The following is an 18,806-nucleotide window of genomic DNA, read 5'->3' as shown; positions in this document are numbered from 1 at the left end:
TGGTCATGGAGAAGACCCACCAGATGTGTTAAGTCCCAGACCCAGATCTGGCAACATCACTTCTGCTCGAACTTCTTAGTGTCAAGGCCAGAGGTAACTTCAAGCAAGCCTAGGAAATGTGGACCAGCCGGGCAGCTATGGGCCTGGCTTCACTTCCATTTCTTTGGAAGAAGGAAGACTGGTTTTTATTGGGATTCAAGCAGTCTCCACCACACTTACCTGTCTGAAGGTGGAGTCTGTGCTTTTAGCCTCTAGTGGATCCACTACCTTTACAGGAGGGAACAGGTCCCAGATGTGCCAGAGCTCTGACCAGGAAGTTATAATTTTGCCTGAAGCAGTGAGTGAAAACGTCACTGAAATGGAAAAGTGAGTTCCCCACGCATGGGACAAAAGTGTGAAAGGGGACTTCCAAGCAGAAGGAGGAAACCAACAAAGGCAAGGAGGCAGGGACAGCAAGGGTCCTGCCAGACCCTGGGGTGCTGGTCAGTGGGAGGCAAGGACTCGGAGTTCATTCTGAGGACTGGAAACTCTCAAAGGGGAGACGAGGGCTGCAGCTTAACTCCCCGGAGGATGAGAATTTTCAGGCTACACATTCTACTCCTCTGAGGGTCTCATGCCCTCTCCCAGGGTCACATGCACTTGCTCCCCTCCTCCTGCCCCCCTCCTCCTGCTCCCCCACAGAATTGGGGTAATGTAATAGAGCAAGTACGAGGGGCGTGTGGATGGCATTCCACAGAGAGTAAAGTTTAAAAATCCCTGCTGTAAATGGTTAAGAATCTGCCTGCCAATGCAGGGGGACACGGGTTCGAGCCCCGGTCGGGAAAGATCCCACATGCTGCAGAGCAACTAAGCCCGTGAGCCACAATTACTGAGCCTGCGCTCTAGAGCCCACGAACCACAGCTACTGAACCCATGCGCCACAACTACTGAAGCCCGCATGCCTAGAGCCTGTGCTCCACAACAGGAGAGACCACCGCAGTGAGAAGCCCGTGCACCACAATGAAGAGTTGCCCCCTCTCGCTGCAACTGGGGAAAGCCCACGCGCAACGAAGACCCGACGCAGCCAAAAATTTTTTTAAAAATTAATTAATTAATTAATCAATTAATAAATAAATAAAATGAGTGATTAAAAAAATCCCTGCTGTAGAAAATAGAAGATGTCAGAAGATTTTAGGCTGAAGAATGACATAACCAATGCATTTTTGCAAGAGTTAGTTTATGGTACGAGAAGAAAAGCTTGACTGTGCATGCTTGGTATAAGCTGATAGAAGGGGACCACATTTGTCAAACGCCTTCTACATTCCAGGTGCCATGCTAGATGTTTCACCAATTTATAGACGTTACCTTGATTCCAGGAGGAGAAAACTAATGACTAAGGTCATTCTTAAAGTCATGTAGCAAGGACGTACTGGGGCTTTGTCCCTTCCTGGTCACACCTGAGGTTTTAGACAGTCAGGAGGACTTAAGGAATACCATTTGGGACTGTTAAGGACCCAGTGTGATGATGAGTCATTTGATGGAAAGTGTGATGGTGTCAGTCTCAAATCTTGTCACTTATGAATTATGCAGAACACAAGCAGCATTGTGTTTTTTTTTTTTTTAACATCTTTATTGGAGTATAATTGTGTGCTTTACATTGTTGTGTTGGCTGTGTTAGCATTGTTTATATTTTAAAAACACTCAACTTTTTTTGGCTTAACAAGTTCAGTGAAGTCAGTGTTTCTTGTTGAGGAAGCAAAAGTCCTCTCATGTGTTTGCTGTGGTAAGAATATGGGCTTTGGAGCCTAAGGGACCCAGGATTCACTGTCACTTCTGCACCAACCAGTTGTGTAGTCTTGGTAAGGCACTTACCCTTTCAAGCTTCAATTTCCTCACTGAACTTGAGGAACAACCATACCTAGCCTGGAGGGTTGTTTTGACAATTATGTTTAATATGTAAAATATCCAGTGCAATGCTTGGCTCTGAGCAGGCTGTCAGTAAACAGCCATTATTATGATTATGGTTATGATTGTTGTTTGACCTGATGTGGTGCCCATGAAAATTCACCCCTCAGATCTCCAACTGCAGTGGCCAGAATTGACAAGGAGCCCCAGTGCTCTACTCTGAAATTTATTACAGTTTCTGCTCCCTTGGACTGCTTCTAGCCAATGACTGGGTGAGGCGGGAATACTAAGTCATGTTCATCCAGAGAGACCTGGGACTCTGCTGATGAGGGATTTGGGTTTGAGGACTCCGTAGTGGTCTTACCAAACTCTCCTTAGAACTGCACTATAGTCTAAAATGCTTCTAGCCTGACTGCCCACCCGTCTTCTTCCCTCCCCCACTTCCTTGCTCCCTCCCTCCCCGCCTTCTCTACCACCTCTTCCCTCCCTCCCTGCTTCCTCCTTTCTCTCCTTTTCTTGGGATCAGACCTGCATCTTGGTCTTGATTCTCCTGGCCTTTTCTGGTTACCTCCCCATTTTCTTTCACCAATATTTCCTTTAAAAATGTCTTATATGTTCAATCCCATCTTGGGATCTGCTTCTCACAGACCCGGACTAACACAACTAAAGCCATTTTCTTTAGAAGGTTAAGGAGGTTGACACTAGTTCTGGTGCCCATTGTAACTGAAATTGTATAGACCTTGATCATGGCCCCTCTTAGCTTCCATCTTCCATACTGAGAGTTTTGATATATTTTTACTTAGTCTTCTGACACAAGCTGCTTCATATTTACTTATTTCAGGTGTTCTTTTCTGGACAGCATCCTGGTTCTCTTTCTTGATCAGAACCAGAGGCAGGTGTCCCCAGTCCACGTGCACCATGATTTTCTGCAAGGTAAGGCTTTGCTTTCTGGATCATCACAATTGGAAGCGCACACTTGAGCATAATGCATTTCTCTTTGGAGTGTTTAAGACAAACTTAGACTTCTGCTGAACGTCATCAGTTTTTACACAGGACTGAGAGATAACAGGACTTCAGCAATGCACTGAAGGAGCTAGTAGGGTGAAAATTGGTATGAAGTCTAAAAAGTTTATATTTCTGTGTATGAGTGTATAATTGGCTAAGGAGTTAGATATCTCACCTTTTCCCTCTTTCTATAATGTTACCCTGTCCTCTCCTGAATTTGTGACAAACTTTTCATAAAAACAGTGAATGTCAACTGCATGCTTCCATTTCCTGATTGGCTCACATGGCAATCTGTAGGCTATATGTAATCTTGTCATAGGTTCGTTACACAGAATTTCAGGTAGAACCACAGATGTTTCATGTCAAAGGAAATAGAAGAGAGATCTTACTGTTTCTCAATACTAATTAGTGTAAAAACAAGATACAATTTATATTTTTTTACGGCACAAGTCATGCATGCTCACGGACATGTGAACCTAATAGAATGAATGGTAAATCTGATTTATTTGAACATTCATGTGTCAATGTGGCATTTGGGGAAAAGTGATATCAGCCTCCTCTACCAGTTGGAATTATTCTGCTTCTCAATTCTGTATTTAGGGAAGCTTTTTTCGTTTACATTTGACTATGTATGGTGCAAATTATAGTAGCTTCCTCTTAAGGTTATGAAGAATAAATGAAATACTCTTTATAAAATGCTCAGTAAAACGCTAGCTATTGGCATCAGTATGATCATGACCATTGTCATTATCATATCACCATCATCACCGAAGCAACAGAGTTGCAAACCTTCCTTTCTGCTAGAACTGCTAATGCGCGGAAAATCCACAAAGTAAGAAGCAGAAACCAGCTGCTTTGCCCTCTTGGTAGGATAGCTGCATTTTTAAAAATTTAAGCTGAATCTGATTCTCAGAATAAATGAAAATGAATGGCAAAAAATGTTCCAAATGGCATCACTAAGGGCCATGAGTGCTGATTGAGCAACAATAATGCAAATGAATAAAAAGAAAGAAAGAAAGAAAAAAAATGCCTCCAGATTCCAAGGTCACAAAGCATTAGAAGGCTGGAAATTTCCCAGGGGCAGATCACCTTGACCTCAGAGGGAAACCAAAGCGACACCCTCTACCGTAAGCAGAGCCCTGCAGGCTTTCTGCATGCAGCGTCCTACCAGGTACACCTTCTGACTTGCTGGGATTTTCCAGCCTAATTCCATTTACATTTGGAGACTTGGGTGTTTAAATCTTAAAACATGTCTTACAAACAAATGAACAATATTTACCATGCTCAGTAAAGGGAAAGCAGCCACAATTTAGCTGTTTCAAGAGGAAGACAGAGAACCTTCATGAAGGTCTCAGTGGGTTTGAATAGCTTTTGGGTTCATCAGAGAATAGTCGATGGAACAATAAGTTAGGACAACTGGGAGATGAGTGATTTAGAGAGACTTTCAAACTCTGGTGCACTCAGTGGATCTCAATGGCCCTACTTGGGATGGTTTCAAAAGTCAGACTTGAAAACCTCCCATTTCTGTTCTCACTTTAGCCAATGCAAATAGGAGGAGAGAGGAAAGAGAATATTTATGGGAAGAATAATTGGAGTTGATGACTAATCACAAATCACAAAAATGTAGGATATGATACCATAATTATACTCAATATGACCTGGCCTGAATTAAATGTCCTGCAGTCACAATACAGAGAGCAAGGGCTGGCGTTCCTGAACAGAAGAGGCAGGTGTTACGGCTTGAATTGTGTCCCCTCCAAAAAGATATGCTGGAATCCTGACTCCCAGTACCTAAGAATGTGACTGTATTTGGAAATAAAGTCTTTGCAGATGCAATCAAGTTAAAATGAAGTCATTAGGGTGGGCCCCAATCCAATATTACTGATGTCCTTATAAAAAGAGTAAATTTGGACAGAGACATGCGCACAGGGAGAACACCATGTGAACATGAAGGCAGAGAGCAGGGTGGTGCATTTACAAGCCAAGGAACACCAAGGATTGCCAGCAAACCACCAGAAGCCAGGAGAGAGGCATGGAACAGATTCTCCCGCCCAGTCTCAGAAGGAACCAGCCCAGCTGACGCCTTGGTCTCAGACTTTCGGCCTCCAGGACCGTGAGACAATACATTTCTATTGTGTAAGCCCCCCAGTCTGTGATACTGTGTTGCAGCAGCCCTAGGGAACTGATACAACAGGTAACATGATCCCAGAGCCAGGGTGACTATTATGAGGCAGGACAAAAGCAGCAGTGCAGAACATCTCCATGGAACCTTTTCTATGGCCACAGCGGCTCTTAGGAACTGGCCCTATCATGGGCTACAGACACAAGTACAGGACACAGCAGAAACAACTCGCTAAGTGCTGGAAAAAAACAGGGGAGGGTAGCACAGATGGGGCCATAAGTCAAAACTGAAGAAGCACCCATTTCTCTTAATTATTTGGAAAGCAAGTTGCTGCTAGGGTCTACCCGACAGAAAAGGATGGCTTCCTGGGGAGTTACATCCATGGTGGAAAAATAGGCATTAAGTTTCTTTCTACCACTTTCTTTTGTGGTTTTCTTTTCTTTCTTTCTTTTTTTTTCCCTGTGACCTTCGAATAATCAAAAAATGTTTATTGAGTTAGTTTGAATACAATTGGGACTCTGGGGGATGTGTAAGTTTGGATTCCTCTCCTCAGAATTCCTAAAATATAGCTGGAAGCTAAGGTATAAGATATGAGCAGGAGGGACGTAGAGGTTCAAGGTCAAAAAAGGCAGACACTGGTGAGGACAGGGGTAACAGCCAAGTGCCGCTCCCAGGACTGTTTTTACACTGGCCGGTGCTCCAATGCAGTACTGAAGAGTTGGGGTGATAGGGAAGATTCTGGCATGTTCTTGACTTTAATGAGACTGTTTTCCAAAGTTCTATCATTTAGTCAAATGCCCTCTATAAGTTTATAGTATGTATCCTTTATTAGGATCAGGAAGTTTCTATTCGTTTTCTCAGAAGTTCCTTTGTTTAAAAAAACAAAACAAAACCCACGAATCAAGTTGAATTTTATCAAGTGTCTATTATCAAAATCTATCTGAGATATTTCTCTGCTTTAATTCTTTTTTTTTTTTTTTAATTTTATTTATTTATTTATTTATTTATTTATAGCTGTGTTGGGTCTTCGTTTCTGTGCAAGGGCTTTCTCTAGTTGCGGCAAGCGGGGGCCACTCTTCATTGCGGTGCGCAGGCCTCTCACTATCGCGGCCTCTCTTGTTGTGGAGCTCAGGCTCCAGACGCGCAGGCTCAGTAGTTGTGGCTCACGGGCCTAGTTGCTCCGCGGCATGTGGGATCTTCCCAGACCAGGGCTCGAACCCGTGTCCCCTGCATTGGCAGGCAGATTCTCAACCACTGCGCCACCAGGGAAGCCCTCTGCTTTAATTCTTAATGGACTTAGATACATGAAAGATTTTATGATATTCACCATTCTTGCAGTCCTAGGAGAAGCCCAATAGATCATTATTATTATTTTTTTTCAGTGTGATGTTTGACAGGTTGTGTTTTTCAAAAATGGCTTCAAAAGGTCTCACCTATTCTTTCACCTGTTCTTCCAACCAAGTGACTTCTTCCTTCTTCCATTGACAGGTCAGGGTTACGTTCCCTCCCTGGGAATCCATCTGTGCCATGGCTACGGTGCAAGTGATGCTATGGGACTTTGGAAGCAAGGTTCTAGAAGGCTGTGCAGCTTCTACCTGTTTCTCTTGAGCTACGTGCTCCTGGAACCCAGCCGCCACAAGGCAAGGATGCTCCCAAAGTCCGCAGAGACTCACGCAGAGGGGGACTGTGTTCTCTAGCTTACAGTCCAGCTGGGCTCCCGGCTGACATCCACCATCAGTGCGATGGCCGTGTGAGTGAGCCATCTTGAAAGTAGATCCACTAGCCTCAGCCAAGCCACCCAGAGTGACATGGAGCAGGGGCAAGCTACAAATGCCATGCACAGTCCACATTGCAGATTTGTGAGCAAAATAGAGGAAAGTAGCTGTTTCTGTCAAGCCACTAAGTGTCCAGGAGGTTTGTTTATGTAGCAATTGATAGCTGATACGGGATAATTGATTCAATTTGCTAATATTTTATAATATTTGTGATTTTTCATCTACTTTCAGAAGGAAGATTGGCCTATATTTTCTCCTTTTTTTTTTTGGACTGTCCTTGTCTGCATTTCCTATCAAAGTTATATAATCCTTTGAAAATGAGCTGGGATGTTGTTTCTTCTTTTTCTACTCTCTGAAAGTGTCTGCTTAAGATTGAAATTCTTTTTTCTTTAATGTTTCATTAAAAAAGAACAAACTAGTGTTAAAAGCAGTCACAGCTTGATGTCTTTTGTTTCTTTGAAAGAGATTTTTGTCTGCTGGCCAGTTTATTGAAAGGTTAGAATCTATTCTGATCTCCTATTATTTTTTAGGTTAACTTTTGGGAGTTTCCTAGAAAATTGTCCACATCCTTCAGGCTTTCAAAATATGAATACAAGTTTCACTGTAATTGAATGATGTTCCCTCATTCATTTATAATATTGTTTATTCTCTCTCTGCCTTCCTAATGGACTTGCTGAAGTATGTATCTTTACTCATCTTTTCAACAGTCAGCTTTTCTTTACTGTTCATCTTTCTAGCTTCTAATGAAAGCAGAAAAAAAAAACTAATGTAAGAGTTTTCGTTTTCATCAGTATCTGCCTTTACCTTTTTCTCTCCTTTCTACGTATTTTTTGTGCTTGTGATTTCTCTTTTGCTCCTTTTCATTAACTCTTTGGGTTGAAAACCCTAGCTTATTATTTCCAGGTTATTTTTCCTCAATGTATCACCTTAGAAGCAAAGCAGAAGTTTGATAAGGAGTGCTTATCATTCAGTTCCAAATATGTTACAAATTCCCCTTTAACTAGTATGGCCATGTAATGTATCAACCAAATTGAGACACCTTTGATAGTGAGTGACAGGAAGTGCTACTAATAATTACATTGGGATGACGGACATCAATCGGGTCTTGCCCATACAAATTCAGATGTATGTATATCCATGAATTATTTCAAAGAGTGTGTTTTGGTTTTCGGGTCTCTCTCTCTGTGTGTGTGTGTGTGTGTGTGTGTTTGTAGAAAGCAAATAACTTCATTGATTTCTACTGTAATTATACCACTGAAGTCAGAAAATCCAGTCCACGTGACACAATTTGAAATTTGCTGAAACTTCCTTTGTAGTCCAGTGAATGGTCAAATTTTTATAAATATTCCATATGTGCTTGAAAATAATCTGTTCTTCAGGGTTCAGTGTTTCTCAAAGATCACAAACATTAATCATATTATTCAACTCTTGCATATTCTTCATTTATTTTGTGCTCTACTTGACATCATTTTCTGATAGAGGTGGTTCAAATCTCTTGTTATAATTATGGAGTTTGAATTTTTCCTCATAATTTGCCAATTTTTGTGCTAGATATTATAAGACAATGCTGTTAGTTGCTTATAGGTAAATATTAGTATAGCCTCTTGGTGGACTCTTTCCTTTATCATTAAAAAAGTCTTTTAACATTTTTATTAATTTTTAATTTCATATGTTTAATAACTTTTTTTTGATTACCTGTCATATATTTTTCTATCCTATTCCTTTATCTAAACCTTTCTGTGTGTTTGTTTTAGGTGTGCTTTGGAAAAGCCACATAGCTGGATTAAGACAGCAGCAACAACAATAAAACAAAACAAAATATAATAAAACACTTCCAATCTGAGAGAATCTCCCTTTTAAATAAGTAGTGAAGTCTGTTTACATTCACTGTGATCACCAACATATTTTTCTTTAATTCTTTTATCTTACTGTGTGCTTCTTATTTTTTATGCTTGTCCTTTGCTTCACCTATTCTGTTTTTCTTGCCTTCTATTTAATTGATTGCATTGTCCTTATTCCCTTTCCCCTTTACTAGTTTGAAATTATATTGTTCTACTAAAGAAATAAACTTAAATTTTAAAAATCAATACTAAACAAAGCCTAAGTCCAATCAATATCTATCCCTTTTTTTCTTATGAAATTGAAAAGGACTAACTTCATATCCAGCCCTCTCCCCAGTCATCATTTTTTTTTCCATTTGTCTAGTATTTTATTGCCACCTCGTTTTAAAATTCCCCTGAAGTTAACTGCCGTTAAGTTGGGAGGGAGGTATTTTATCTAACATGTCTGTGTATTCAGAGCAGAACAGAGGCTTTCCCCGTCACTTCAGCCCACCACATCAATTGGAGTTCCTGATTCAGTAAGTCTGACAAATCACGTACCTTCTCTGGGTTCCCATTTCTGGCTGCAGTTGGGAGAGGCTTTGGAGATCATCAAGAAAAGGGGCTTCCTCATTTTGCCTAAGACTGTGGGAACTGAAAAGGATGAATGATGGATACTATGATATTCAGTAGAAAAGGAAATCACTGTGGCTTGAGGGATCCAGGCAGGCTACTGCAGAAGCAAATGTCAGTTAGTCCTAGAAGAATGGGCATAAACGTTTCTTAAGCACAAGAGTGGTCAAAATGGAATTTTAGTAAGATCAATGAACAGCAGTTTACAAAAAGCTCTGTGAAGTAGGGGAGGTTATTCTTCGCAGATAGGGAAGCCCCAGAGGGCACTGTTTTATTAGAGCTGGCACGAGGGGCCGAGGACCTGATCTATGAAGATGGCTGGAATTAGGGAAGGAAGAGCTGAGGGGAGATGGTTAGCAGGAAGAGTTAGAGTTGGTGGATGCTAATTACATACCAGAAGAAAGAAGTCGGGGTGCCAGAGCTGACCTCAAGGATTCCAACTGAGGGGCAAGGAGGCTGTCTGTATCGGATCCTTCATGCAAATTTTAGGGTTTTCAGGTACGTGGGTATTTGTGAAGACGTTGCCTTACGTGGCGCATGGAGGGGACCGAGACCTCTGGTGGGAGGTGGCAGCAGTTAGCACTAGAAGCCTCAGTTGTGACACTAGACCTAAGGTCACCGTGTGTTGTTGTCCTTGCTGCTCATTCACCCCTTTGGGGATGGCAAATCACTACTGCAAAAGTGATGGGTCTGAAGCCCAGCCTGAGCTGCCTTTCAGGGTCAGGGCAGAGGCTGAGTGGCTCCAAAAGGGAGAGGCCAGCCTCCGGAGGAGCAGGTAGGAAGCCTGCTGGACCCTGCACAGCGGCTCGCTGGTGTGGAATAAGAAGCTGAGCAAGCCCTTTGCCCGCAAGCGGTTGTACCTGCCTGTAAAGAAGCATCGGAAGGGAAGGTCTCTGAGATCTTAAAGATGGCTCATGTCAGGGGGGCAGGATATCAGGTGTCTTTTCCCCTTTCTTCATTATATGTTTTTCTTTATTGTTGCAATTATTTACCATAAGTACCTGTAATTTGAATACTCAGGAAAAAAAGTCATTTTCATCATGGGTCAAGCTACTCTTTCCAAGCACTGCCCGCTGTGCTTCAGCCTTACGGGCGTTACCTCCTCTAACTAACCTCCTGCAGCTGTCGGGTCTCATTATCCCGATTTTATGGACGGGCTCAGAGGCTCAGAGGCTCGGGAACTTGCCTAGGGCCAGTGAAGGCAGAGCGGGATCCCCCCACAGGTCCCCATCGCGGGCTCTTTGTGGCCCTCAGAGCGCGCGTGCGAGTCCTGAGCACCAACACCTGGCGTGCTCCGCTCACCTGGGCCGCTTAGAGTTGCTGGGGCCAGGCGGAGCTGACGTCCGCCTCGCCCCACGCTCAAACCCCGCCCCCGATGCAGGCCCCGCCCCAGACACCGCCTCAGGGTCCACGCCACGCCCCGGTGGCCCGCCCCGCCCCACCACCCAGGCCCCGCCCACCCGGCCCCAGAGGAAACGGAAGTGGTGGCGGGCCCCGGCGGAAGCCAGAGGCGCCGGGGCAGGAGCGCGCCCGCGGCGGTGCGGACGGCCGGGCCATGGCCGAGAAGTTCGACCACCTGGAGGAGCACCTGGAGAAGTTCGTGGAGAACATCCGGCAGCTCGGCATCATCGTCAGCGACTTCCAGCCCAGCAGCCAGGCCGGGCTCAACCAGAAGCTGTGAGTGGCGGCCGAGTCCGCCGGCGTGTCCCCGGCGCCAGCGGGGTGGCGTCTGTCTGTCTGGGAGCCGGGATGGGGAGCCTGGAGCCGGCCGAGAGCCGCCGCCTCTCCCCGCCCTGCTCGGGGCCGGGCCGTCCCGGGCCCTCCCGGTCCAGGCTGTGCGCAGGCGGGCTGGCCGCCGCCGCCTGTTGCAGGCCCGCCTCCTTCCCGCTTTGCCGCGCTGGGACCTGGTCTTGGGGCCGCGTTTGGACACGTTATCAGTCTCCGTTTGTGGGGCTGTCAGGGGGAGGCGTGCTTCTGAATCTGAGTCTCGCCCCACGCACGTAGGACTCGCTCCCCTTCGGCGGGGGGTTCCGCCCCTGCCCCCCGAGGGGAGGCGGGCTTCACGCGGCCGTGCGGTGAAATGGGCCCCGGGAAGGTGAGGGCTCAGGGACCGCTTGATGCCTAGGCCCGAAGGGAGGAATCGGATGATGGTGGGCGGTGGTGGGGTGCGACGGGCCACAGCACGGTTATGAAGTGACTTTTGGGGCAGCAGCCCTGTGCTGGCCGCTGTGCCCGGCCCTAGGGTGGACAAAAGGCAGATACAAATCGGATGCTCCGCAGAAGGGCCCACCGCTGTACGGAGGGCACAAGCACCAACCTGTTTGCAAGCCCGCCTTGCGTACGCGGTGCTGCGGGACTAGCCGGCTGATCTAGGAAGGCTCCCGCGGGGAGCTGAAGTTAGACTAGGCAGCCGCGGCTTGCTTTCCCCCAGGCTCTGAGGATGGATGCTCGGACTGGAGTCGCCCACCCCGGGCGTCGTCTGACACCGCACACAAAATCCCCGCCACCGCAGGGTGAATGTTTTTGAGAGAGGGCTCGTATTTTTCATCAGATTCTCAAAGGCTCCTGCCCTTATTCCTATTGGTTCCTGCCCCCCAGTATTGGCAATTCCTTGTTTAAAAAGAAAATCAGGAGATAGGTGAGCATATGATATAACGCCGAAGCTTTCCTAGGAATTCCGTAGCTAACCAAAGAGCTGAGAGCCACATGTAGCCTGTGCTTGTGCAAGGAACACGCGTGTGCATCCCTGGTCGGCCAGGTGTGGGTGGTGCTCAGTGCCGTCGTCCCAATTAACCTAACGTCCCATTTTTGCTTTTTCCCTCAGGAATTTTATTGTTACTGGCTTACAGGATATCGATAAGTGCAGACAGCAACTTCATGATATTACTGTCCCTTTAGAAGTATTTGAGTAAGTAGCGTTCTTGATATTCTAATTATTGTTTAGTTTTGCTGTAATCATTTCCTCAACTACCAGTATTTAAGTGTCTGCTATGTGGCAGGCATGGTCTGGATGCTTCGTATATGCTAGGGAAGAAAACAGACAAAAATACCCGTCGTCATGGAGCTTATGTTCTAATGGGATTAAACCATTAAAAAAATAAAAAATCTCAGGGACTTCCCTGGTGGCGCAGTGGTTGAGAATCCGCCTGCCAAGGCAGGGGACATGGGTTCGAGCCCTGGTCCGGGAAGATCCCACATGCCGCGGAGCAACTTAAGCCCGTGCGCCACAACTACTGAAGCCCACGCGCCTGGAGCGCATGCTCCACAACAAGAGAAGCCACCGCAATGAGAAGCCCGCATACCGCAATGAAGAGTAGCTCCCCGCTCGCCGCAACTAGAGAGAGCCTGCACACAGCAACGAAGACCCAACGCAGCCAAACATAAATAAATTAATTAACTTTAAAAAAAACCCTCAGTATTGTATAGTTTAAAAAGAGTTACATGTGAATAAAGGCTTTTTAAATATGTGAAGAACATCCTAGGCTCTTAAAATCTTGCTTATATAAAAGTACAACCACATGAATTCCTTTTTTTTTCTTGAGAAGGAAAAAGTCTTATGCAGCTATATTATAAATTAAAAAAAAAATTAAAGCCAGAAACAACCCGAGAAGTACGAATTTGGTCTGGTATCCCCCCAGACTGCCCTGGCAGTGCTGGTTCTAGGAGATGATAATATCTGCTCTGTTGAAAAAAAAAGTTCTTAGGCCAGGTATGTTTGGTAAGGCTTTTTACCGTTTTCTGCGAGAGAGTTACCTGCACCTGGGCACAGTCCTGGCCTAGAGAACGCCTCTAGGAAATAAACTCTAGGTTTTATCCATCCAGGTTTTATCACACTGATTTCACAGGTGAAAGAACCAGTAAGTAACTGTAGTGGCTGTTTAACTAGTCAGTGTCAGAGCTGAGACTAAAATTCTGGACTTCTTCTTCTTTTTTTTTTTTTTTTTTAATTTTATTGGAGTATAGTTGATTTACAATGTTGTGTTAATTTCTGCTGTACGGCAAAGTGATTCAACTATACATATATATATATTCTTTTCCATATTCTTTTCCATTATGATTTATCACAGGATATTGAATGTAGTTCCCTGTGCTATACAGTAGGACCTTGTTGATCCATCCTGTATTAGTGTCTGCTAACCCCAAACTCTCACTCCATCCCTCTCCCACCCCCCTTCCCCTTGGCAACCACTAATCTGTTCTCTATGTCTGTGAGTCTGTTTCTATTTCATAGATATGTTCATTTGTGTCGTGTTTTAGATTCCACATATAAGTGATAGCTTGTGATATTTGTCTTTCTGACTTCACTTAGTATGACAATCTCTAGGTCCATCCATGTTGCTGTAAATGGCATTATTTCATTCTTTTTTATGGCTGAGTAGTATTCCATTGTGTATATATACACACCACATCTTCTTTATCCATTCATCTGTGGATGGACACTTAGGTTGTTTCCGTGTCTTGGCTATTGTAAATAGTGTTACTATGAACATAGGGGTGCGTGTATCTTTTTGAATTATAGTTTTGTCTGTGTATATGCCCAGGAGTGGGATTGCTGTATCATATGATAGCTCGATTTTTAGTTTCAAATCCTGGACTTGTGTTGACCAGGGCCAGTTCTCTGGGCCAAGCGGCCTCCCTCCCGGAGCTGCCTTGGAACAGCAAGAGTATTCTGGGGCTTTTTGCAGTAAAACTACAAATGTAAATCACTAGAGTTCCTTGAACAGTAAAAGGAAAAGTTACCTTTTTACATCCCCAAAGGTCAGAGATGAAAGTCCCAGTTACAGCACAGCTCGGCAGCTGGCCACCAAGTCAGGACACACAGGCTGCAGTTTTCCCAGCCTCAGCTCTGTCCTCACCTGCTGGCCAAGGTGTCACGTGTTCCCAGGTGGGAGCGAAGGTCTGTCTTCTACGTGTGCTGCAGCTCTAGACTCCTGCTCGTGAAGTGCGGCAAGGTGGAGGCTGATTTCCCTTCCTTAAAGGTCCTCATTAGAGCCATTCTGGTCACGAGGGTGTGGGATGAGTATATTGACAGATGCCAAGGAACTACTCCTGGCTTCTGAAGTGGAGCAAATGAGAGGAAACAGATGGGAAAGACCGCTGAAGAGGCAGGGGCAGCGAGGCCTCGGCCAGCACAGCCAGAGCCGGTGGGTGCACGGGCAGCGGAGGCCCCCGTGGGGACCTGGGATGGAGTGGCCTCTGAGCGCCCAGCAAGCAGCAGATCTGAACTGTCGGTCAGTCTGTGCCGAGGTAGAAGGGTTTCCAGGCCCGTTCTCAGGCACGCCGACTGCGTCTGTAGCAGAGATACCAGTGTAAACCTCGGCCCTTCTGCCCGGTGCTTCGGGTTAGTGAGTTGGCAGAAGTGGGAGTCAACCCTCGAGTCTTCAAAGAAGAGCCCAATCCAAAGGACATCACTGTCGAAAGGGGTTGTTTATTTAGGACATTTGGGCCTGTTGGGGTTTTTTCCCCCCCCAGAAATGGATGGATTTTGCTTAGGATTTAACCAGAATGTTGCTTTTTTCATTCCATCGTTTCAGATACATCACAATAAAATGGGATTTCTAGAGCTTTTGATTTATTAGTATTTCTCTATCTGTCATAAATAAAAGCCAGTTTTTTATGCCATTAACAGCAACCTAACAGTGTCTTTAATCTGAAGTGATAATTTTTTTTAACTGAAGCATAAAAATGCAAAAATCAGACTTAGTGTAGTGGTGGTGGTTTTTGTTTCTTTGTAATGAGTAATTCAGTTTAGCTGAATGATGCGAAGGTCTTCAAGGTGCAGAAGTAGGCAGGTGGCCTTCCGCAGGTAAAATGTGGTTATTCATCTAGGCAGTACGCTTAATGAAATCTTTGGGAAGATGAAGACATTTTGGGGACACGTGTTGAAAATTTCACGAAACAGTTTTATACTGCTAAGAAATAATTGGAGAGAATCTGTCTCTGTTAAATTTAAGTTACTTAAGTATTTTTAGGAAAGTAGTGTATCATTTCCCCCTCTCTCCAGTTGGTAAACTAGTCTCAGGACAGGCAAAGCCAGCGCTCTCCTGCTCGCCGCTCTCCCCTCACCGACCCTGCAGCCCCGAGGCTCCTCTGCAGAGGACGGAGTGGGCCTGGTGGGGTTGCATCTCGGTGGGCCCCCTGTGTTGCTCAGGCCTGAAGCCCTGGCCCACGCTTAGTTCAGGAGCTGCCTGACCTTACAGGTTGTTGTGAGGATAAAAAGGTGGTGGCCATGAAACCTTTTGAAAAACACAGTGCTAAAAATGTGAACTGGTGTGGCTGTGAAGCTTGCTTGGTTTATAAGTGATCGTTACTCGATTTCATGAGTTATTCACATTAGAAGTAATGTGAGTGCAAGTCATCTATACTTGTATAAACGAAGGAATCCTAATTCACCTGGTTCCTGGACACAGCTTCTTCTAAACAGGGCCATGTGAGGTTACAGATCGCTACCTTTGTTTTTTCCCCATAAGAAAACTGTGAGAGGAGGTATCAGCCATGAATGTTAATTGAGATGTTTCATGTTTCCAGATACATAGATCAAGGTCGAAATCCCCAACTCTATACCAAAGAGTGCCTGGAGAGGGCTCTGGCTAAAAATGAACAAGTTAAAGGCAAGATTGACACCATGAAGGTAAGGTTCTTGGGAACAGAAGATAATGTCAAAACATCAAGGAATGCTCACAAAGCAAATTTGGCTAATAGACTTTGTAAAACATCAGCTACTTGACAACATTACACAATTGAGATTTCTGAAATGCGTAACAGGTAATAAAATTAAATATTATCAAGCCATGTGGTAGCATAATAAATGTAGCGACGTGGCTAGCCTCACGTTTACGGAAGTCTGGGTTAATTTTTGTGGTGTTAGTCGTTGTTGGCTAACTGTGCTTGTTTCCATTTTTACGAGTTTAGTATCTCCAGGTTGCCCTTTGGTGCTTTCTGAGTCCTTCTGTTCGGCCTTTTTCTGTAACTGTGGGTCTTTGGTTTAGAGGATTGCCGAATCCTCCTTGACTTCTCTTTCTCCGGTGGTCGTCTCCAGCTTCCGACTCCAGATCGCTTTGTACCGTATACCCTATTCTCCACAGAGACCCTACTCTTTGTGTTTCTTGGTTTTGATGGGATCGAGAAAACTCTGCATCTTGAACATGGTATATGGAGTGTTTTCTTACCTACCTGCATTGACTCTCGTGTGGCCGGGGCATGGGGTGTGGTTTTCCTTTAGGTGGGTGGTGCCACCCCTTCCTGTTGGCCTCAGACAGCGAGCCCTCCTGCCTCTCCACCCCCGTCCTTCATTCTGGCCCGGCAGCGCTGGCCTCGTTTGCGTTTCTGGAATTCACCAGCACGTCTCCTTCCCGTCCATTCCCCTGCCGTCTCCTCTGCTGGGACTCCTGCACGTCCTCTGCCCACAGCCTGTCCTCCCTGGTCAGCGTGTCGCCTCCTCCGAGAGGCCTTGCGGACCAGCCTTGGCTGATAAGGCTCGGCCCTTCTGTCTGTGTCCTGTGTCCTCTGCCGCAGCCTAAGCTCCAGGATGCGAGGGGCACGAGTGTTGTGTTCCCTCTGCTGCCCAGGGGCACAGGGTGCCTGCTCCGTGTCTGCTGTTCGCGGGGACGGCCACGCGGAGGGCGCGCTGGCGAGGCGAGGGGCCGGCAGAGAGCTGGGGACGGGACTGCCGCGACAGGCCCGTCTCATGCTGCCTGGGCCCTCGGGGTCTGTGCTGATCTCAGGCGACCTGCCCTGGAGGTGCTTTGCTGTGAGGTGCAGTGTGGTGCCCCCGGCCTCGTTTCTGCTTTGCCAGCTTGGCGTTGAGTTGCTCTTGCACTGAGCGTCACCTCTGCGGCACGGTAGAGCTTCGGTCGAGAGCCAGCTGGGGTCGTTTGGGCCAGTCTGTGAGTGAGCTGAATCGTCCAGCTCAGGGGCCGACAGGCAGAAACCACCCCGCCCTTCCCCTTGTGAACAGGGTGGCGGCCCCAGGGTGATGCGCTCCGGTTCCCTGCGCTCCTGTTCACCTCCCTGCCTTTGCGCCTGGAGATCGCCTGTTGGCAGTGACACGAGCGACCGTGCTGTTTGTTCAGTTTGCACCCCTTTCTGTTGCCTCTTGGTGTCATTTCCTCTCATGAGATTGTGAACGTCTCGCGGTGCAGTTTGTACGCGTGGTGGGTTGAGTGACTAAACTTGCACGAGTTCTGTCTTAAGTGGTTTCTGTAGTGTTGGCATGTAGCCTTCTTTGAGGATGTGTTCCTGACCTATGTAAGGACCATCTCTTTGTTTCTATGCGCGGTGCTGCTTTTCTGAACAGCTTATAAGAAAGGGTTTTGAGATGCTGGCAGATATTTAGCTGCTTTTAAGATTGGATTAAAACAAACGTTATGCTGATACGAAGGCTCAAGGAGCGTGGTATTTGGAGAAGACAGGTTTCTAGGTGCTCTGAAAGCTTTGATCGAGAGCTGTTTGCACACAATGAGTTTGATGTGGTTCGAATTAATAATTGCTTAATTATTACGTGAAGACTCCTGTTACTTGTGCTCTGTGCAAAACTCACTTCCACCTGTGCGGCTGGCTCCTCACGCGCGGGCTCCTTGTCACTTGAGGCAGGAGGGAAGAAGTTGTATTTGAAGGAACATTCCTCTTTCAGGTAGTTCTCCATCTACCTGAGGTACCTGCAGCACAGTTGCAAGCAGTTACCTGCTGCGGTGTGGCGGGTGTGGCATCAGGGAGATGAGCAGACAGCGCAGGGAAAGCAGTTTCTCTTTTGAGTTTGAGGCTCTGGTGGGCCGTCGTCTTTAACTTGGGTGATGGGTCACAAGCAAAGACATCTTGACCGTGTATATTTTTCTTCTTAGAAATTTAAAAGCCTGTTGATTCAAGAACTTTCTAAAGTATTTCCTGAGGACATGGCTAAGTACCGAAGCATCCGAGGGGAAGACCATCCTCCTTCCTAACTTCCTCCCCCGTCTGTCTGAAGATCCTCCTAGTCGTGCACGAGTGGCCGTGACCTTCAGGCAGCCTGTGACTGAGTGGCCCTGATGCTGTTTCCTGGGCCCGTCCTCCCGCCACCTTGTCCTCGTCGTTGGCCTCTGCGGGCGGCAGGGCCTGGAGGGCGTGCGGGGCTGTGCCGCCAGCTGCCCCCTCTCCCTGACGTGCTCTGTTTGGTCCTCTAGCTCTCAGAGGACTGGCGATCACACAGCTTTGAGTGCGATGTGTATGATTCTCCACGGCCAAATAGTCTTGGAAATATTAAATATGATAGGTAAAGTAAAAGTTTAAAAAAATTCTACCTAATAGTGTTCTTTTAATATACTCTTTCTGTTCTTTTTTTTTTCTTTCTTTTATGGTGTCAAAGAAAGCTAAACAAAAATAAAAAGGAAAAATTCGTTTAATATAAGTACTTTAAATTCATTTTGTATTTTATATTTTTAAGTATAGTGCATAAAGAATGTGTTCAGTGGAACTGTGTTTCCATACATTTCAGTTAGTCTAATAAAGTCTTTAAGTACTTAAAAGACTTGTTCCATGTAATTATTTCTGTAACATTTTCATAGTATAGTACCTTGTATCTTGTAAACAATT

General features: G+C 45.8%; 1 protein-coding gene across 1 annotated transcript; it reads left to right on the top strand.

The window, feature by feature from the left end:
• The first annotated feature begins 10,712 nt into the window (after positions 1–10,712).
• Positions 10,713–18,513, top strand: MED10 (mediator complex subunit 10). Its single transcript, XM_059916077.1, has 4 exons — positions 10,713–10,916; positions 12,064–12,147; positions 15,768–15,870; positions 18,080–18,513. Exons 1-4 carry the CDS (start codon positions 10,795–10,797, stop codon positions 18,176–18,178), a joined length of 408 nt encoding a protein of 135 aa, XP_059772060.1. The 5' UTR covers positions 10,713–10,794; the 3' UTR covers positions 18,179–18,513.
• The last annotated feature ends 293 nt before the right edge of the window (positions 18,514–18,806 follow it).

This window comes from Balaenoptera ricei, chromosome 3 (assembly GCF_028023285.1).
Source record: "Balaenoptera ricei isolate mBalRic1 chromosome 3, mBalRic1.hap2, whole genome shotgun sequence".
Lineage (NCBI taxonomy): Eukaryota > Metazoa > Chordata > Mammalia > Artiodactyla > Balaenopteridae > Balaenoptera > Balaenoptera ricei.
This window is presented reverse-complemented; position numbering and strand designations above follow the sequence as displayed.